General features: G+C 49.5%; 1 protein-coding gene across 1 annotated transcript in view; it reads left to right on the plus strand.

Moving 5' to 3' along the window:
- Positions 1-21,914, plus strand: part of Dscaml1 (DS cell adhesion molecule like 1) — a 322,763-nt gene that overhangs the window by 286,317 nt on the left and 14,532 nt on the right. The window contains exons 15-20 of the mRNA XM_074066655.1: positions 1,494-1,661; positions 2,330-2,400; positions 7,376-7,616; positions 10,898-11,044; positions 13,240-13,395; positions 17,744-17,883. Of these exons, the coding sequence (XP_073922756.1) occupies positions 1,494-1,661; positions 2,330-2,400; positions 7,376-7,616; positions 10,898-11,044; positions 13,240-13,395; positions 17,744-17,883 (923 nt within the window). The remainder of the gene's footprint in view (positions 1-1,493; positions 1,662-2,329; positions 2,401-7,375; positions 7,617-10,897; positions 11,045-13,239; positions 13,396-17,743; positions 17,884-21,914) is intronic.

The following is a 21,914-nucleotide window of genomic DNA, read 5'->3' on the forward strand; positions in this document are numbered from 1 at the left end:
CTCCCAAGCCAAAGAGGTGTCCACAGTCATAGGTAGGAGCCTGAATATGTACAATTCTGGCTTAACCTGTCAGCCACAGGAGAGCCTCTCTGTGTGGCTGGAGCATTTTTAAAGGCAAGAAGAAAATAACGTGTTTCTCAACATGAGTGGCCTGCCATTTTGTTCCTTTGGCTCATGCAACCAGAGAATTAAATGCAAAACTACAGATGGGAGCTGGGCCGGTGCCCTTCACAGATGCTAAGCCTGTGCAGTTGAGAGGGGTATTTTTAAAAGCATCGAGACCTCAATTAACCAGAATTTGGGGAAATAGGATTTTTCTGACTTCTCAGGCATTAGTTTTAAATCTGTCTATCATCTTTCTATCTATCTATTTCTTCTGAAAGACCTGTAGAATTGTTAGCCTTCTTTCCTGCTTTAGAAATTAAACTAGTGTGAATAAATTTAACCTTTTCTACTGAGAATTTTTCAGGATACTCCACCTGATTTAAAAGGCATAGAAAATTGGAGTGTGTGGAAGCATCCGGACAGGCTTAGGGAAGGTTTTAAAGCCCTATATCAACTGGTTTCCTTGTGCTTTGCCTTTTTCTTTTTCAAAATAAAATGTTGAAAAAAGCACCTGGCTAACCATTCTGGGTCTGGAAGATCCTAGCTGAGCGTTCGCTGTCACCGCAACCCCTTCCTGCTTTGCTCTGATGTCCCCGGGTAGGAGCACAGCAAGCCAGTATTGAGCAAATGGCTAGATTCCTCTGGAGATCCAAGATGTTTAGACTTGAAGTATCCCTGAGTGGCATTTATCTGGAATTTTCTGTGTTTTACGATTTTGCTGAACATTAGCTCTGGGATAGTCTGCCAGTCTCCTCCGATGTATTGTGAACATGTTAAACCCTTTGTTGGTCTCTGCTCCTGAAGACTCAGAGACTTTTCTTTTCCTGCTTGTGTAGAAAAGAGGGTGGAGTTGGGGCTGGGGACTCTGGTACTTGGTCTGTCCCCCTCCCTTAATGCTCACATAGGACATTCAACCACACTACCTCACAAGTGAGTACACAAGGAAAGGAAATTCAGAGGCACACAGACAGAAGAAAGGACAGGGAAAGGTTGGCCCCCCCTTTACATAGGAATTGCAGGTAGATGGAGTGTCTCACAGAACAGCTCACTGGCACTCTGAAAGATGCAAGGAGAAGGGCGCTGGCCGAGACCCTCAGGAATAGCAAGCAAGTGGTGATCTTCGTGGGAACTAAGACACATCTTGTCTGACCTTCTTTGTCTGAGGTCTAGCTCACAAGCTGGCCTGTGGCAGAGGAGCTAGAGTTTCTTGGGACAGTCTCCTTGTATACCCTGCAGAGTTGTTAAGGCCTGTGGCCTGTCTCTGCGACCAGTGTGAGCTAGACCCCTCTGGGCACTCAGTTTGAAACTGGGGTGGGCTGGTGCCAAGGACTGGGGAGGGGTTCTAGAGTTTGCCTGGCTGTGCTTTGAAATGGGGAACTTGTCTCCAGATTCCTGGGACTTCAAGCAGTCCACACGCAACATCTCCCCCACCATCAACCAGGCCAACATTGTAGACTTGCACCCGGCATCCGTGTACAGCATCCGCATGTATTCCTTCAACAAGATCGGCCGCAGCGAGCCAAGCAAGGAGTTGACCATCAGCACTGAGGAAGCTGGTGAGCACCTGGCCCACCTCCCTGCCCGCCATCCCGGGAATCAGGGGCATTTCGGGTCCACACCAACCCTGTCCACTGGCAGCAGCCTTGTGGTTAGAAGAAACAACACAGATTCCCAAAGACTTCTTTTTAAAATTTATTTATGATTACCTCTGGATCACTGGAGGCTGGTTTTGCTTTTTTGCTTTTGTTTGTTTGTTTAAACATTGCTTCGGGTAGGACCCTAGATGCTGGGCTTTGGGGAGCTAGCGGTCTGTGACTCTACTCTGACCCCTGGCCCTAGCTGATCTGGAAAAGAGAGCTGTGCTGAGTCTGCAAAGAATGGAGTCTGAGTCCCCTGGATCATTTTTGGTGACCTTTGTCACAGTCTTAAAATTTAGACAAGATTTCTCTTACTGCATTTTGTTATCATGAAACAAAATAATGCAGAAAAACTGATAAAACACATACTGCAATTTTAAAAATAATCATAAAGTGAAAAGCAGTATAACCAGTGCTAAGGGTGAATCAGCAGCATGGGGAACTCACCCCCAGGCTCTCTACCACCTGTATGTGAGCTACTCCTATGTCCCTCGCAGTCCTCCAGCTGGGGGGGATGGGAGAGAGGACATGGGATTCTGCCCTTTGCCAAGACCTGAGTCATAATGTCGCTTCTTTTGCACCCTCAGCTCCCGATGGGCCCCCCATGGATGTCACCCTGCAGCCAGTGACCTCACAGAGCATCCAAGTGACCTGGAAGGTAAATGAAATGCCCTCTTGCCTCCCCCTCCATCCATGAATGAAGTCTGTCAGGCTTACTGGTCTCTGGTTTCATAGAATACCCATCTCTGCTTTCCCATGAAACTCAGTGAGTTTTGAGGAGACCAAGGAGAGGAGACTAAAGGGCAGGACTCTGAGGTTCCCACTCCCCTCCCCCCTGTCTGGTGGAGGGCTGCGTCTTGGGTGGGATAAGACCTTGACAGTGCTGAGACACAAAGATGGTTCTCCTGCCTCACTGGCCCATCCTTAAATGGGCAGGAATAGAATTTGATTTTGTGCAATGTTCCCTCTCTAAAACATCAGGATGGAATCAGTATTTTTCTTAACACTGAGAAAAATTAACTGCCCTCCCTCTGAGTCTGGGGGAGCTTCAGAGAAAAGAGACCCGTATGTGTTTCAGCCACTTCCAAGGGCCTGAGACCTGTGAGACCTTGGGGTTGGCTGAAGCTTCTGTCACTTATGGAAGCTTTAGTGGAGACTCCACATCTGGACAGGAGAAGAGCAGAACCAAGGGATGCTTTCCTGGGTTGCTCTGGCCATATGGCGTGTCACTCTGTGTGTGCGGATAAGTAGGCAATGCCATGGTTTCCTATGGTTCTTCATCCTCCAGTCTCTGTTCTTGCCCCAACTTCTCCTGCTCCTATGGGATGGCCAGAGGGGATATTTTCATCCCCGTCCATCAAAGGAGGCCATGGGTGCAGAGATGCGAGGTAACTTTGCCCGCAGTCATTCAGGTAGAGACAGGTGTAGGACTTCAGTGCACTCAGTCTGGAGTTCCAACCCCATGTACCCTCTGCAACCCACTGCACAGAGCGTCTTAAAGCCCATCCTTGTTCTCTTGGAGCAGTCCCATCTCAGCAGTGGGTCTTGGGGGTGGCCTCATCTTCGTAGGGAATCAACCATCCAAGATCATTGCAGACTAACTCCTAACTGGAAAAGCCAAGGTGTGTTAGCCCTCCTTCTGGGCACTTCAAGAAAGTGGACTTGAACATGGGAGAGCATGAAAAGGAGTAGACATTTTTCCTAAGATGACTATGGGGGCATGCATGTGTGAACACATGGCAACACAGTCTGCTTCCTTCCCTCCTTAGAAATGACCAGCAAGGTCTGTGTAGTTGGACCTTCCTGGGGGTCCTCTAAAAACACCTGGAGCTGTGGTCCCCCCAGAGTCAGAGCGGGGCTCCAGAACTTTCCTCAGAAACTGGGTGAAGCTTGGATCCAGTCCCTAAGTCCTATCTGTATCCTGGCTCTGGACCCATTTCCTAGGATGCTGAGGGAGCTGGGAGGAGGGGAAATAGCAACAATGTAAAACACCGAGACATTTGCCACAAAGCTCTGACCCAGAGGTCGATAAAAATTTAGAATCAAATTTATTTCTCTAAAATCTCATAATGAAAAAGAAAATTGATTAGAAAGTTAGAACTTCAGAATGAACCAGGCAGTCAATAAATTTTGGGACTGACTTCTCAGAGGATTTTTTTTTTTAACACTGAGAAACAGATTAATGAAAACTAAAGATTCACTTGAAAGATAAGTCACTTCGCTTTAAGACTCTTTCCGCAAGATGGATCACCCCTGCTTTATGACATAAATTTGCAATCAGTCTATTGATTTCTTAATGCTTCAGAAAAATATTGTTAAGATTGATTTAAATCCTGAATGTGTGGTGGAGGAGGGAGAGGAGAAAGGGGAGGAGAAAGAGAAAGAAAAGAGAGGGGAGAGAGAGAAGATGCATATAATTAAATGAACATATATATGTATGTATGTGAGTGTGCCTGGAGGCCTCCCAAGGCCTCTATAAGAATATATGTTATCTCAATGCCTCCAAAAAAAAAAAAAAATATATATATATATATATATATATATATATATATATATATGTTGATGTGATCACGTGAACAGTGTACGGCATAGCATGGAGAGCCCTAGGTCTGTAGGCATGTATGACAGACATGGTGTAATGACTGGAAATCAAATGTGCGTTCGTGTGAATATGTGTACATGCAATATGAGGGTTTTCCTTAGTGTGAAGATGAGGGTACCAAGCTCCTGGAGGTGTGTGCGTCTGCAGAGATGTAAACTTATGCATACGTGTGCAGATACAAGACCCAAGTGCAGAAATCTGTCCACGTGTAGACCAGCACACATAGACCAGGACTGCCCAAGTGCAGGAAGAAACACTATTCAGGCACTAACAAAAAGTCAAGGCAATTAAACACACACCTATTTAGTGAGTTCAAAACACTTATGTTAAATTAAAAACTTCATTTTATTGAGTTAACAGTGAGCTTAAAATGCAGCTCATTTAAAATAGTCATTAAATTAAAAAAAACAACAGTGGGGCTGTTTTACTAACTTAATTGTTTTTGATTTCACTTTTTAGTACAATAAAAAGTGGGCTTTTAGATTATCTTCACTGTCTCTAGAATCCTGATTCAAACTGGTTTTATATGCTGCAGGCCCAGTGCTTAAAGGAGCCACTTTCTACTTATGGGTTCAGCCGTGGGCAGGTGTATGGATGAGGATGTTTGTTTCCATGGGTCTAGACGAGTAGACACACTGACATTTGTGTATGTGTATATGTGTGTGTGTGTGTGTGTGTGTGTGTTGTTGTCATGTAAGAGACTGCCATGCGTTGATGCGTGTTCATGTGTCAGTATTTTCTCTCAAGACATCAGTGTGTGTGAATTGCATGTGGCTGAGTTTGTATCAGGATTGAAGCCCAGGGTTCAAAATGCATTTCCCAGCCCCAGACTGACACTGGTGAGATTTTCTGTTTACTGGCAATCTGAAATCACCCTGCATTCTTGACAGTCCCCTCTGACCTCCAAGTTCTTGCCACCTATGCCCTTTACCTAGGAGCTGACTCAGGCTCGGGCCTCATCACACCCCAACCCCTGGCCACAGTGTATGGGACAATTCAGTCTTAGCATTCCCAGATGAAAGTCACTCTGTTTTGTTTTAGTTATGGTAAAATACATGTAAAATTTACAACCTTAACTATGTTTAAGAGTACAGTTGAGGGTCAAGCATGGTAACTCACACATATAATTCCAGCTGTGCAAGAGGTAGAGATGGGAGGATAGAGGTTCAACGCCAATCCTAGACAAAAAAGTAGATGAGACCCATCTTGAAAAAACAAACTGGGGGACTGGAGGAGTGGCTGAAGTTGTAGAGCACCTGTCTAGCAAGTGTGAAACCCTGAGTTCAAACCCCTGTAGCACATACCGAAAAAAAAAAAATGGACAGGCCTGTAATCTCAGCTACAGAGAGGCAGAGATGGAAGGGTTAGGGTCTGAGGCCAAGCCTGGGCAGAAGCATAAGACCCTACCTGAAAAATAAACTCTAAAGGGCAGGGAGCATGGTAGAGCACCTGCCTAGCAAGTACAAGGCCCTGAGTTCAAACCCAGTACCACCAACAAAAAAATTGTGCAATTGGATGGCAGAGAGCACAATCACAGTGCAGTATAGCTGTCACCCCAAACTGAAACTCTAACTCCATTGTCCACTCCCAATCCCTGGAAAGTTCTATTTTCTGTCTCTATGACCTTTTGTGACTAGCTTATTTCACTTGATATCTTCAAGGTTCAGCCATGTTGTAATATATGTCAGAATTTCATTCTTTTCATGACTGAATAATATCCCACTGAATGGATGTTCCGTGTTTTGTTTGTCTATCATCTGAAAGTGGACACTTGAGTTGCTCTTACCCTCCAGCTACTCTTATGGACATGATGTACAAGTGACTGACTCCCTACTTTTAGTTCTTTGGGGTTTATACCCAGGAGTAGGATTGCATGATTGTATTGTGAGATGTTAACCTCTTGAGAAACTGCCAAACTGTTTTCCCAGCGGCTGCCCTGCCCTATTTGACACTTCCTCCAGCAGTGTATTGAGTTCTGATTTCTCCACGTCCTTGCTAATGGCTATTTTCTACTTCTGTTTTTGGGATACGAGGGCCATCCCAGTGGGTGTGAACTGAGCTCTCAGGACACTTTCTTTTACTCAAACTCCTTGCTCTCCTCCCTCTCCCATGGATTACTTTTGTCTGAGAGCCCAGTTCTTCCAGGCCCCTAGCCATGCTAAATGACATCCCTATGCATTCATTCACACATTCAGTAGATATGTGTTGAGGAGCTCCTCTATGTCAGGCACCATTCCAGACACTGAGATACAGCAGTAAACAAGACAGACACTACTCTCATTCCCATTCTTATATTCTACTGAGACAGACGGTGGAACATACAAGTAAAATATGTAGTCTGGGGCCAGGCATGCTGGTGCATGCCTGTAATCTCAGCTACTTAGGAGGTGGAGATTGGGAAGAGCATAGTTCAAGGCCCTGTCTGAACCAACAAAGCTAGGCATGGCTGTATGTACCTGTCATCCCAGCTACACGGAGTTGTAAACAGGAGGATCAAGGTCCAGGCCACCCTGTGCAAGAAAATGAGACCCTATTCAAAAAATAATGCAAAGCAAAAAGGGGTAGAGGTGTGGCTCAAGTGAAAGAGCACCTGCTTAGCAAGTGTGAGGCCCTGAATTCAAACCCCAGTACCGCCAATAAGCATCAGGTCACAGAGGGCCACATAGTCATTATAAGGATCCGGGCTTTCACTCAGAGTGAGACAGAAGTCTTCAAAGGGTTGTCCACAGAGGAATAGCATGACCTGATTTAGGTCTTAAGAGTGTTATCTCGGTCAAGTATGGTGGGACATGCCTATAATCCCAGCTACTCAGGAGCTAGAGGAGGATCAATCACTGTTCAAGGCCAGCCATGCAAAAAAAAAAAAAAAAAATAGTAAGATCCTGTCTGAAAAAACAAACTAAAAGCAAAGGACTGGGGCATAGCTCAAGTGGGAAAGCACTTGCCTAGCAAGTGTGAGACAGCACTGCCAAAAAAAAAAAGTGTCATCAGAGTGTCACTGCATCCATCCCTGCCCTTTCCATGCTCACAGGCACCCAAGAAGGAGCTGCAGAACGGGGTCATTCGGGGCTACCAGATCGGCTACCGAGAGAACAGCCCTGGGAGCAGTGGGCAGTACAGCATCGTGGAGATGAAGGCCACAGGGGACAGCGAAGTCTACACTCTGGACAACCTCAAGAAGTTTGCCCAGTATGGGGTGGTGGTCCAGGCCTTCAATCGGGCTGGCACGGGGCCCTCGTCCAGTGAGATCAATGCCACCACCCTGGAGGACGGTGAGGGCAGCACAGGGGTGGGGAGTAGAGGGCACAGATCCAGGCCCAGGCAGAGCCAGGGCTGCCAATGAGGCTGTGTGTGTCCTTCCTCCCACTCCTGAGCCCTTCTAGGTGACACTAGGCTGTCACCTAGAAGGCCTATTGGTTCCTCAGGAGAGGCCTGGTCCATGCAGCACACTGGGCCTTAGTCCATCTGGCAGCTCCCTCTCCATCACTTGCTGATGCCCCGCCCCTCAGTCTCCCTGTGGAGCATCAGCCTGTCTGAGCACTTACCAGTTCCCCTGTCTCTCCATCCCTGCATCTCCCTCTGTCCTTACGGCACCCTATCCCCTCTCTCTAGCCACGCTCTTTCCTCCATGTCCTGCATCCTGTTTCCCTTCCTCCAGTTTCTCAGGGAAAGGCCAAAAACTATGGGCGAAACCACACAGAAGCCAGAGCACCCTCTAGGCTGGAGTCTGTCCCCCATCTGTTTTAGGGACCTGAGATGAGACTGTGGAGTTAAGAAACCCCTAGACCCATGTGGCAGAGGATTAAAGTCTCCATTTTTATTTATTTTTCTTTTTTTAAATTGTTTTATTATTCATATGTGCATACAAGGCTTGGGTCATTTCTCCCCCCTGCCCCCACCCCCTCCCTTACCACCCACTCCGCCCCCTCCCTCTCTCCACCACCCCCTCGATACCCGGCAGAAACTATTTTGCTCTTATCTCTAATTTAGTTGAAGAGAGAATATAAACTCTCAATTTTTAAAACCTGATTCTCTGATGACTAGAGAAGACCCCACACTCTGATTGGTAAATTAAGGGGCCCAGGTTCTCTTGGCAGGGGGGAAGAGAACAGGGAGGAAGCAGGAGTGTGCCTGCTGTCCATACACAGGGAAGATACCCACTGGAACCTGAGTCTGCATCAGGTCAAGTCAGGAGATGTGGCCTTAGTGCCCCCAGCAACAGCCCCCGCAAAGAGCAGAATTAAGTAGCATGTTTTTCCAAGCTTCCTTCTCAATGCCCCAAACCTGGCAGGGAGCCTGAGCCTACCCACCGGCCCCCACCAGAGGGGATGTCAACTCCTGGAGAGCTAATGCCCTTTTGCTGTGGCCATGAGAAGCCAAGCAGTGCAGCATTAGAAAGCCAGTCCTTGAGGTTAAGCAGCGGCTCTCTCCTGCCTCCTTCCCTCTGGAAAGGCAGCCCCCCTAAGAGGGAGGGTGAGTGAGGTCAGCAGTCCCCAGTTTTGGCAGTAAGTTGGAATATTCTGGGAGCTTTCAAAATTCTGATGCCTAGGCTCCACCTCCAGAGTTCCTTTTTCATTGCTCAGGGGCATGAGCTGAGCTTTGGGACTAGTTTCAATGGTCCCAGAGCACTGAGCACCTGAGAAAAAGGGAGACCACAAAAGAGAGGAAAGGCATACAGGAGAGCCACAATGCCACCAGCCCCTGCAGCACCCCCTCTCCCGACCTGGACACACTGACTGCAGGCCTGGCAATCTTGAGGAACATCAACTTGACATCTCTTACTACAGGAGTATTAATCCAGGCAGTACCCTAAAGCAGCAGTCCCCAAACCTGAGCCCATATCAGAATCTGTGGAGGTCCATCAAACACATCGCTTGTCCCACCCCAGAGCTATGAGGCAGCAGATCTGCGGTGGGCCAGGAATGTACATTTCTACTAAATTCTCCAGGACACAGATGCTGCTGGCTCAGGAAGCATCTCTGAGAACCACAGTAACATTAGTATCCACAAAGGGTGGCCAAGGATCGCAGAGGTGAAGTGGCTGCCCAGAGTCACCTAGCTAGTAAATAACAGAGCCCAGATCAAAGTCCAGGCACTCTTTCTGCTTAACCCTGTCTCCCCTTTGATTAGGAGCAAGGCTGAGTACAGCATGGCCCCAAGAACAGTTGCTCTAGCCAAGGTCAGCTCACCCAGCCTAACCCTAAGCTCCGGTCCCCAAGGCGGGCCAGGACACAGCCTCAGTGGAGCATGGTCACCCCAGCACCCGTATGGCCCTGAAATATCCAACAGGGAGCAATCGGCATGGGCTGCGGAGTCCTTTTCAAAACAAAGAAGGAGAGAGGGAAGAAAGTTTCTAACAGCATTTTCTCAGCAGTTTTTCATACTTAATTAAGGCCCTCGTTAGCCTGTCAGATCCTGATCATTTCCTGGCAATATTAGCGCTCCTCCTGGGGTATTCAAGGGCCCCTGCCTTAGCAAGAGTGTCTTTTCCATAATTACATTACCTTCATTTTGTTCGAACGGGCTATCTGTATTAGTTTATTACACTGGGTCCCTAATTACATGGTGCTTATATTTTTACACCTAAGTAATATGAAACAATAATCACTCTCAAAGAGGATCGTTAGGATGATGTATTAGCATTTAAATGCTCATAAAAATTAGAGTTGCCTCTTGTGGGGCAACGGGATCTAATTACCTTCCCTCCAGCCTCTGCCTCCTTTCTCCCTTCCACAGCGGAGCATACTCGCTCTTCCCTTTGTCCCTGGTTCCTCAGAAGTTAGCAGGAAGGGCCACCAGAGTTCTCCTTAGCAGAGGTGCTCCCTGGGGCCCACTGTCAGGAAGGACAAGCTGCATTCCAGAGAATGGGAAGGGGACTTCCCATGAGAAGGGGACTTAGGTGAAGTCCCAGAGGATGCTCTCGGGGGAGAAGGTTAAAGGCAGGTGGGCCACCCAAGTTGGCCTCACAGAGTGGCCTCTCATGTACAGGGACAGGACAAAGGAAAAATAAACGAAGTAGTACTAGAGGTCTCTGTGGGGATCTTCTCCCCACAGTAGAGTTAGTTGAGGATCTCTTCCCTGCTGCTTAGCATAAGGACATGGGAGTCCCTAAGGCCGAGCTTTGGCTCAGAGCCATGGTCAGTGGACACTGAGGGACTGACATCCCTCAGATGAGAAGCTAAATTACAGATCTCCAGGGCCAGGTCTTCCAGGCCTGCCACATTCAGCAGGTGGGATCACTGGCTGAGATGACCTACTGGGGGATTTCCAGGGATATGCCAGAGTTCATCCCCTTCCCCAGGAGCTGACCAGAAGCAGGGACACGCTGCCCAGAGAGCAAGGAGCCCAGATGGTAAAGGTGTGTGACTATTCCAGACTCCAGGAAAGGATCTAGGAGTCCTGCCTCCTAGCTTAATGAGTCACAAGGGTCCTCCACTTGTCTAACTGGACATTCCTCTGGTCAGACAGCAGAGCCCCACCTGGGACATGTATGTTGTGCTGTCGCTCGTTTCCCTGACTGACTGGACCCTTGGTTCTCCCTCACCCCATGCAGTGCCCAGCCAGCCCCCCGAGAATGTTCGGGCCCTATCCATCACCTCTGATGTGGCTGTCATCTCCTGGTCAGAGCCTCCACGCAGCACCCTCAATGGTGTCCTCAAAGGCTATCGGGTCATCTTCTGGTCACTCTACGTTGATGGGGGTGAGTCTGCTGGGACCAATGACTGAGCCCATGGTGATAGATACAGGTTCACTGGGGATCTGCTTGTATCCATGGCCTGTCTAGTGGAGGTGCAGCCCTGCCACACACACACACACACACACATTGCAGCCGCAGGGGAGATGATGGTTATAAGTCCAGGGGTTACACATACTGTGTGGGAGTTATTTGGGGAATAGGGGGGCACATTTATTTGTTCTTCTAATTTAACACATGGATATCAGGCTATGGCAGTATCCAACAGGGTTCCCACAGCTAGGAGCAGCTGGCTCAGTCATGAGGGGCCACTTTCATCAGAGCAAGGAGGAAAGTGGGCAGCCAGGCTAGCACCTGCAGGAAGCCATCACCACCTAGCCCTATAGGGGCAGGAAAGGAAGCAGGGTTCCCAGAACCTAGGGGAGCCTCCCCTTGGCCAAACCCAGCTGGAGCCAAGTAGGCAGCAAGGTGTGTGGTCTATGCAGGTGAGTGGCCCAGACCCTCCAAAGCACAGGGCAGAGCCCAAAGTTGCGCATGGGGGAGGAGTGGTAGGTGGAGAAGACCCAGTCCAATGGCCCAGCCTTTGTGGTGCTTTCCTTCCCGTGGGATATGCTGAGGCAAACAGGTCTGTGTAGTCCCCACAGACACTGGTGTGCACAAAGGCCTTCCAGCAGCCAGGAAGTCAACAGTCCACGAAAGCCAGAGGCCCAGGATCCCAAGCCATTCCAGTGTTCTATGAAGGCTTATACCTCAGCAGAGCACAAAGGGCTGAAATGAGTGTGCCTTCCCGGTCCTGGGCCTCCTGCCTCCCAGATCCCTGTGCCCTTCCTTCTTTTCTAGAGGACCTAGGAATTCAGCTCAGGGCCATCTGTCCAGGGTTGCTCGTATCCCCTTCCCCATCTGGGCTCTGTTCTGCCCAGATACATAGCCAATAGGAAGTGCCTTCCCCACCCCCATCCTCTCTCCATTTCTCCTGCAGAAGTTCAGAGGCCAAGGACCTAGGGCCTTGGTCTCTGAGCGTCTGCCAAGTCCTTTCACTGTAGAATACCAGGCCACACTGCTCAAAATGTGACCCTGCCACATTCATATTTGTGCTGAGCCATGTAAGGGGTAGCTCCTCATTTTCCAGAACTTGCTTCCTCTTTTCAAAGGCAGCAGGCCCCAGGGAAGGCAATCTCCAAAGACTGACCATGAGTCATGCTGCTCTCATTCCTGAGTCTCTCTGGCTGCATCCTGGACAGGTCTGGCTGTTTTCTGGGCTCAGGCCTCAGCAGTCTCTCCCTCACTGACTGGAGTCCCTCATACTGGGTGTGGTGTTCTCACCCTCTGGGTCTTATAGATTGCCATCCTGCCTTGGCCAGGCCTCTGCCTCCAACCCTCTGCCTCTGCCCCCTCACCAGAGAGGTGTTGAGAATCGGTTTGCAGCTGCTCATTTCTACAAGGCCTGTCTTTCTGAAGGCCAAATAATGACAGAGAAGGCTCAGGAGCCTCTTTCCTTTCTGTGACTGCTGGCCATCTCTTAGGACCTTTTCTTTAAGTCCTTCCTATAGAGTCTGTGAGAAGCAAATTGTCAGATGCAGGATGATAGGTCCTCACTGAGCCTGATGAAGGACCTGGCCCTTCCTGGTTGAGGCTCTCAGCTCCATCAGCATCACTGTGTAGATTCTTTGTGGGGAGTAGCTTGTCATGTGGCCTCAGTCGTGAGGAGAAGGCAGGTGAGCCCCTTACCCTAAGGCAGTCAGGAGCAGGGCAGGCAGACCCAGCCTGTCATCAGCCATCCAAAGATTGACAGGTTGCCAAGGAAAATCTAAGTGCTCAAAGAGGTGGCAAGGAAGAGTGGCTGCTGAGGTGCACATCACCAGGATCTCTCATCTGCAGAGGGATGCGGGTGACTAGAAGGAAACATGCTTCAGAGAGAGATGGGGAGGCGGAGGTATCTAAAGGGTGACCGTCAAATTGAAGCTGGTTTAAGGCCACCTGACCAAGCCAGTATATGTGTCTCACCCTGATTGGACCACTTAAAGAAAGATATGGCCTGAGGCAGTGGCCCAAATCTGCTCCCAAGTACCTTGAGGTGGAAGACCATCTGTTCCTCCCTTGACTCCATGAAGTCAAGGTCTGAGCCTAGGCTGGCAGAGGGTCAGGGGACCATGGCAGGGCAGGGCCAGGCTGCCATGCTCAGAGGCTGCTCATCTCTGCAGAGTGGGGCGAGATGCAGAACATCACCACGACACGGGAGCGGGTGGAGCTGCGGGGCATGGAGAAGTTCACCAACTACAGCGTGCAGGTGCTGGCCTACACGCAGGCGGGGGACGGTGTGCGCAGCAGTGTGCTCTACATCCAGACCAAGGAGGATGGTGAGTCCAGCCCCGCCCCCAGCGCCGGCCTCAGGGACCGGCTACCCTGCACCCTCCCCACTGCTCACCACAGCCCCTACCCCTTTCTTCTGCCTCTTTGAGCCCTCGTAGGTGATCTTAAAGGACTCAGGTCCTGCTTTGGAGAGGACATTGCTGACCATAGGACATGTTGAAGCACTCTAGGACTGATTGCATAAATGTCCCTTCCACTGTCCCCCTGCTCTCTGAGGCTGTCAATAGTCAAGAGCCAGGACTCTCCTCCTATCCACCCCCCAGGTTAGGGAAGTAGTGGTCACGCCACAGAAACCCCAGTATGGGCCAGGCCTTGAACCCACAGGAAGGTCACAGGATATGCCTCCATCATCCCCATGGGGAAAGAACTAGAGGAAAACCAGAGGTAGGGGACCAAACTCAAGGATACAGTGATATAGTGAGGGCAGGGCAAAGAGGAGGCTGGGAGCTGAGTCAACTCAGGGGGGAAAGGGTGGGGAGAAGGTCTGGACTTCCAAGCAGGGCCCAGAGCTGTGCAACTCCAGGACAGCAGACAGCACCATACAGGGTTGGCACATAATTCTGGGCTCCTGCTGGTAGTGGTCCGATCACTTTCCCACCCGCTCACCCCCAGCACTTGGTCATTTCTTTATTTTGGGAGTGTGCACTCAGTTGTTTCTTTTGTGTTTAGGAAGTACTGGGGTTTTGAATTCAGGGCTTCATGCTTGCTAGTCAGGTGCTCTACGACTTGAGCCATGCTCCCCAGTCCTTGTTGATTTATGTATTTTTCAGATATGGTCCCTTGCTTTTGCCCAGGGCTGGCCTCATACTTCAATCCTCCCACATTACTGGGATTACAGATATATATCACATCACCCAGACCTTTAGTTGTTTCTTAACTAAATGTTCTGAACCAGATGCTCTGTTCTTAGAAGGGTTGGTTTAGATGAAGAGTGACTGGCACAGAAGGGGTGCTTAAAGGGTAGCCATGGTTGGCATTATGGCATCTTTTCCACTCACCTTCAAGGAATTCCTCAGCCTCCAAGGAATATGGAAACCCACAGGCTATGTCCTATCCACACAGTTTGACAGTAGGTGCTGGAAGGACTACACGTTAAAAAAAAAAAAAGCAGCTTATGCAGGAGTGACGGGGAGAAACTGCATGTGCAGCCCAGCACTCTGTGACTGGACCAGCTCCCAGCCTGGCTTAACCTCCCTGTTCTCCCTCCCTTAGTCCCCTCTCCTTAAGCTCTGAGCAATTCAATATTTACCAGCCTGCCTGCCCTACTTTTCCTGTCATTAATCCCCCTCAGGGCTTCCTGGGACCGCTGTGGGCAGAGCCACCTGCTTTTGCATGGAGGCTGAGCTAAGATGATACCCAGAGCCTGGTCCCATTCAAGGCCTGAACCATGCAACACAGGCATCTTCCCAGCCTCTTAAATGAACCACTAGGGTCCATAAACCTCTTGCCTTCCACTCTGGTCAAGGCCTGAGCCTTGAGCATCTCTACATGTTTCCCGGGTCAACGGGAGCTCAGAGGCCTAAGAGCATCATCTTCTCCTGCAGGAGCTTTCAGTCCTCTACACAGAGCCACGCAGGAAAGCACACAATGGGAGCCAGCTCCGAGGGGCACTGCCCTCGTCCTCAGGAGGCAGCTTCACAGTGTCGAAATGGTGTTGACCAGCCCTGTCACCTCACCTTCTGCACCTCAGTTTGCCCATGAGAGAATGGGGGCAAATGTTGTCTCATTGAGTTGTAAGAAGCAAAATATCTGGAAAGTCCTTTCTACAACATCAGATGTTTGCAAATGCTAGTTGCTTTATAGCTACCAAGATGTTGGCAATGAAATGATAGGGGAGGGAATCAGTGTCCCCAAGGGGAAGCATAAGCCAGAAACTAGTCAGGTGAGGTCTCATCCCAAACAGTAGTCATGAGTTGGCATGCATGTGATGGTCATCATAAGGTGGTTTCACCTCCTCCCAGCACTATGAGGTAGGTTCTGTTTCCATTTTACAGATGAAAACTCTGAGGCCTAGAGAGCCCCAGCTACGTTACGAATGCCACTCGACAAATAGGTAACAAATCCAGGTTCTCCACCCTACTTGGATCTATTAGAACATTTTGGTGTTGTAAAAAGCCTAAGCAAAAAAAAAGATAAAATGAATAAGCACATTTGTAATCACACAGAACACCAAGCCCTGAGTGGGACAACTCCAGGGTTGGTTCAGTCAGTGGGTCCCATCTTTCTGCTCTACCATCTTCAGCATGGCAGCTGCTCCTTGTGATTTTAAGATGGCTGCCACTCCCAGCCTCACAACAGGCAAGGCAGAGTCCAGAGAGAACTAAAGAGGTGGTTTCTTCCGGTTAACTCTCTTGGGAATGAAAGAAACCTTTCCCAGAAACCCCCTCATCAGGTTCATCCTCATTTCCCATTGACCAGAATCGAGCCACATAACCTCTTGCTAAGCCAGGCACAACAGGGAAATGGAATTGTCCTTGTCAAGTTATCCCAACGACATACCTGCCAATGTAGGTGATAGAGACGGCTGTCTCTAAAGTGTGGAGGATCACGGGAACTGAGCAAAAGGGTGGTTCCACTCGCAGGGGACAGGAAGGAATGGCAGTGAGTAAACAGTTTACTCTGACCACCACAGCTGCCCCAGCTCCACCAGACTCTGCCACTGGCAGGAGAAGTTGTTATAGTTGGTGCTCAGTTGGCACGGAAAGCAGGTCCATGTTCCAAGTCCTGCCCCCATAGGACCTTGGGCAAATATCCTAATCTGACAATTCTGTGACTCCCACCTACCTGCCCTGCCTATGCTCAGAATTTCACACTCTTCCTAAGAAAAAAAAAATGTCAGGAAATTTAGGTGGGAACGGAAATAAAAAGAAAACGTGCAGGCATGGAAATTCATTTGCTCAGTGCAGATCTCTCAGTCTGTGCTTGGGAAGAGGAGATCAGGAAGATTGCGGTCTGAGGCAGTCCAGCAAAAAGTTCTCAAGACCTCATCTCAACCAATGGCTGTTGTGCACCTGTCATCCCAGCCACACGAGAGACAGGTCCAGGCAGGTCCAGGCATAAAAGCAAGACCCTATCTAAAAAATAACCAGAGCGAAAAGAGCAGGGGCATGGCTCAAATGGTAGCGTGCCTGCTGAGTACAAGGCCCTGAGTTCAAACCCAGCCTTGTCCGCCTCCCCCACCCCGCCAGCAAAAAAAGTAGACAAGATTGGACACTCAGCACACTTATCCCCAGGGTCACTTATAGATTCCTAGCCCTCACAACTGCAGAGACACCTGGCCCAGGTGGAAGGGGCTGATGCAGGGAGGAAGGGTGGACTGAAGGATGTGCCCCAGCTTCTGGACTCAGCCTCTGGATGGAGAATGGTGTCATTAGGCCTAGTTGTTTTCTTAGTCCCAAATTGACCACTTACTAGGGAGAAAATCTGAAGAAAAGCACCAAGGTAGGCACAAGGGAGAGGGAAGGCAAAAAGAACAATTCTTTTGATCTGTTGAGTGTCTTGTCTGTAGGAGGCAATGCGCTGGGTGCTCTCTTTTAATTAACACTAATTCTCACCACAACCCTTTAGTGTGGTGATTACCTCCATCATGTAGATGGGCTAACTGAGGCTCAGAGAAGTAAAATAAATTTAATTGGATGCACTCACTACTTTCAAAGTCTCATAGACACTCCCAGGAGCGAAGACAAGCGCCCAGTAATGTAGTGGAGAGACAGAGATGGGAAGTGTGACTGACAGCAGGATGTTCCCAGCCTCCCGGGCAGAATCCAGGGCCCTGCTAGTTGGAACAGGCCAGAGATGGGGCAGGGGAGCTCAGAGTCCATATGAGTTGAGATGGATTCCTAGCTATTTCTTAGGTTCACTTTCCTTCCTGAAAACAAAAAGTACCTCGCCAGCACCCTGAGGGCAATACTTTGGGCTCGTGACAAGAAGCAGGTTGTAGTCACAGCCTCAAAGAACTCATAGGCCAAAAAGAACAAAGCAACCGTTGCCAGAGAGGGGTTTTCCTAAATGCAGGCCAATGGTTAGTAAGGGCACTGGGGCTTAAGTTACATGGATTCTGTTTCTCTCTGGCTACCCTAAGTCCTTGGATCTGGCCAAATAGTTCTAAAACTGGCCACTCCAAGGGCCTCCATGTCAGATACAGGCCCCAAATGAGGACCCCCTCCTCCCATTGGTTTGCCATGCTGGGCCCTCCTCCTGTCACCCACAGCTCAAGGATTCCCCCTCCAGGACGTGCTCCTAGATTCCTCTGCCTCGCTCTACCCTTGCTTCCCTCGCTGTTTCCCAACACTTGTGCTCCTTTCTCTAGACTGACCTAGCCTTCTCTCTGCTCAGTTCCAGGTCCCCCCGCTGGCATCAAAGCTGTCCCTTCATCAGCTAGCAGTGTGGTCGTGTCATGGCTCCCCCCGACCAAGCCCAATGGGGTCATCCGCAAGTACACCATCTTCTGCTCCAGCCCTGGATCGGGCCAGCCGGTAAGTGGGGCTCAGGGCCAAATGATGAGGGGGACAAGAGAGAAGGCTGCATAAGGAATACACAGGACCCACCACCTTTTGGGGAAATCCTGGGGCTGTTGGTGCCTGTGCTGCTACCTGGAATCATAGTTAAGAATGGGCACTCGTCACCCCAGAGTGGCCTGACTTGGAGGCCCCTCTGAGTCAGGTGGGTCGTGAAGCAGAACGAAAAAGAAGCTAGCCTTTGTCTTCTAGTCTCGTTGACTACAGATGCTCCCAGCAGGCTCTGGGGCTGGTGACAGGACTGACTGGCCTGTGGTCTCTAGGAAGAAATGACCTTTCAACCAGGGTCTCTCAGCCTGGAGGAGATGCTGGAACTCAGCACTAGTGACTACCTCAGCATGGAGTCAGCCAAGGGAGAAAGAGGAATGGCAAGGGCATCTCTGGGCCAGGGTCCGGGCTCCGATGGGGGAGAGGTCTGAGAGTCTGCAGTATCTGCCCCAACCCTGGAACCAAAGGGGTTCCCAGGTAGAGGACAGCACAGAACACTAGCCCTGGTCCTCCCACTGAGAGCTCAGAGGGCTCCACAGAGAGGGAAGAAAGGATAGGGGTGTGCCCACATCCGACACCACACATTCTTCCTTCTGCCTCTTTCAAGATCTCCAGCCATACACATAAAGCCCTACTTTGTGACTCCTCAGAAGCACACCTATTCCAGGGGTGGGAGCAGGTGCAGACACCTGTCCTTGGTGGCTTCCAGTGGGCAGCACAATAAAGTGCCGTGAGTGCTCTCAAGGAGATAGGCTCAGTGGAAGGGGGCAAGGGGCAGAAGGAAGGTGGCCAGCTTCTCTTCCATCAACAGCCTGTCATCTGCCCGAGCATCTGCCTGAGCTTTCGGTCACCAGGAAAGTAATCCTGAAATTGCTTGGTGACTGTGTCATCCTTTCCTCGTGTGTTCTGCTTTCCTTGGCCTTTCTGAAGGCCCTCCCTGTGGCATGAGGCCCAGGTCCTCCCCAGTGAGGCCACAATTCTCTTACCAAAAGGGAAGCCCACCAATTCAGTCCCTTCATCTCTGTCCTCATGGCCATCACCCCATACAGCATAGGACATGCAACACACCCAGGCAGCAGCACCCAGAGCAAGAGACTCAGAACCCTCTGGTGTCCCTCTGAGTCACTACCCGCCCCCTGCCAAGGTAATCACCCTCCTGACTCCAACAGTACGGATTAGCGCTGCCTCTTTTTGTCCCCGTGTCAGCAGAGTCACGCCATTTGTCTGGCTTCTTTTGCTCAACATTGTTTTGAATCAGTGAATTGCATCCACGTTGCTGTGTGTGGCAATACATCATTCATCCGCACTTCTGTATGATCTGTGACTTGGAACATAACAGGGCATAGGTTCCGATGTGTTTATGCACCACGCTATCCACTGATCCCTACATGGAAGGCTTTGGGATAGTTTTCTGCTCGAGGCTATTCACATAGGTCTGCTAAGAATATTCTGGAAGGTTTCTCAGAGCTCCCATGCATGCGTTTTTGCAGAGTGGAGAGGAGTCCCTGTGTCGCAGGACCTACAGCTATTGGCTGAGAACCCTCTGCCACTGTTGAGCACTCATGCCAGGCTCCCTCCCACTTGTGGCCAATGAGAGTCCAGGGGCTCCACATCTCCACGGACCCTTGATATTTTCCAATCAATGTTTCCAGCCATGTCTTCTGTCCCCCTCCCTTCTCCCCCTGCCACACATGGACACACCTTCTAGGTTCCTGTGACCAATCTCTTCACCATCCTGGGCACCCACTGTGCTTTCATGCCTCCATGCCGTTGCTCCTGTTGAGCCCTTGTAGGGCATGCTCCTCCATCACACAGAAGTGCCGTGTGGCCGTTAGCTGCTCTCATAGCTATCTCCCACACTGCTCTGTGTGACCCCAGGAGAACAGGGGCACCACCTTTTCATCTTTGAGTTCCCAGGCACTGTGGCAGGAGCATCATGGTCACTAACATATGTTTGATGAGCAAATAAGTGACAGAGTGGCAATTGTGATGCCTTCGACCAAAGCAAGTACTTTTACAACTTATGGGAAAGGGTGGTTGTTCTCCACCTTTTTGCAGTCCTCTCCTCCTCTGATAATAAAGTCTTTCAAAGGGACAAGTGTCTGGGAGCCTCCTCATTAGCTCAGGCTTTAGGAGCCCCAGTCAATTGGCTGGGGTTCTTCTCCCAGGCCCCAGAACAGAGCTCCTGGTCCCCATCCCCTCCTCCTGCGGCTGGGGCAGTGGGACTGTGTTAGTCAGCTTTCTGTCACTGTGAAAAATACCTGAGATAATCAACTTTAAGAAAGGAAAAGTTTATTTTGGCTCACAGTTCCAGAGGTCTCAGTCAGTGGTCAGTTGGCCCCAGTGCCTTTGGGCATATGGTGAGGAAGCACATCATGGTGGGGAGCACATGGTACAGCAAAACGTTTACCTCCTTGTGGCTAGGAGGCAAAAAGGGAGGTGCCTGGGCTACCGAGGGAGTTCCAGACCAATTGGGCTTCATAGCAAGACCATATCTCAAAAAACAACAACAACAAAAGGGGGAGGTAAGAATTCCCCCTTCAAGGTCATGCCTGCAGCTGCCTACCTTCCTTCCTCTAAGTCTCATCTCTTAATACCCACCACTTTCCCATACCACCCTCAGGCTGGGCACCAAGCCTTGAACACATGGGCCTTTGCAGGACTTTCAAGATGCAAATTATAGCAGGGACCCTCCCTCTAGCCCCTCAATGTCCTGAGTATGGAAGAACCTTCTCTCTCTAGGAGGTACTTCCTATTGGGCATTGTCACAGACGGTCTCCATAGTGTAATGGGATCTTCCATTCAGCTACACGATGGGCCTTGAGAATGGGGGTAGGGATGGGTTGAGCTCAGTGAGGACCTGGGGACCAACCACCATGTGTGACATTATTGTTTTGACAAATATATTCCACAATCCACACAACACGTTATGAATTCATTTTTAGCAGGCAGCTCTGGACCAGGGGGTGCCAGGGATGAGGGCACACTCCCAAACTGGTGACAATGCAAAGCCTTGGGTATGAGCGTGGGGCGAGAGGGTGATGCCTCTGAGCCTGAGTGTACGTGTATGCCAGTGTACACTGGTGGGAGTAGATGGAATCCTCAGAAGTAGTGCCGATGATATGGATGCCCGGTGAGTGACAGGCCGGCCACAACTACATTGAGTCCAGGTAGAAGTCTTACCAAATAAGATTTCCTCTAATTATAAAAAATATAATTTTATTGTATAAAATTCTATAAAATGTAGAAAGAATAAAAAGAAACTAAAGGTTACTTGTACCCTCATTCTCTGAGGGTCACAATGATGACGTTTAGCATGTAGCCTTCTAGTCTTTGATCTGCACATAGAGCGTAGGTTGTTTTTTAGAAAATTAAAAGAAACGTAATGTTACATAACCTGCTTTTTTCCTATGACTCATGTAGGCACTTTCCTACATCACCAAATATTCTTTTAAAACATGATCATGGCTGGTGGATTGGCTCAAGGGGTAGAGTGCCTACCTACCTAGCAAGGGTGAAGTCCTGAGTTCAAAACCCCAGTGCCACCAAAAAAACTAAAACAAGACAGAATTTGAATTTATAAATCACCTCCACTTGTGGTTTTTGTCTTTATTTTTATGATTAGAAAGACATAAATATTTATCTAGAGTTTCTTCTGTCATAGTTTGCCTTTTTCTTTAAAACCTTTGATCTACTGGGACTTAATTAGGAGATATGACTGTGTGCTTTTGAAAGTGATTTCAAGAGATTCCGAGGAAATCTAGATTAAAAGGAAGGCACCGGGATTTGGGTAAGATGCTGTATCTTCAAAGGAAAGACTAACTTTCCTGTCCTATGTAGGCACCAGTGTACACTCGGGTACACACGGCCACACCAGCAAGAATACTCAGCTTTACACACACACCCCCCTCTACCCGCACTGAAAATGAGCCCGAGAAGAATGTGTCCCTGTTGACAAAGGACTTGCACACTCCTTGCCTCCCGGTACCTCACACTCACAG

This window comes from Castor canadensis, chromosome 2 (assembly GCF_047511655.1).
Source record: "Castor canadensis chromosome 2, mCasCan1.hap1v2, whole genome shotgun sequence".
Classification (NCBI taxonomy): domain Eukaryota; kingdom Metazoa; phylum Chordata; class Mammalia; order Rodentia; family Castoridae; genus Castor; species Castor canadensis.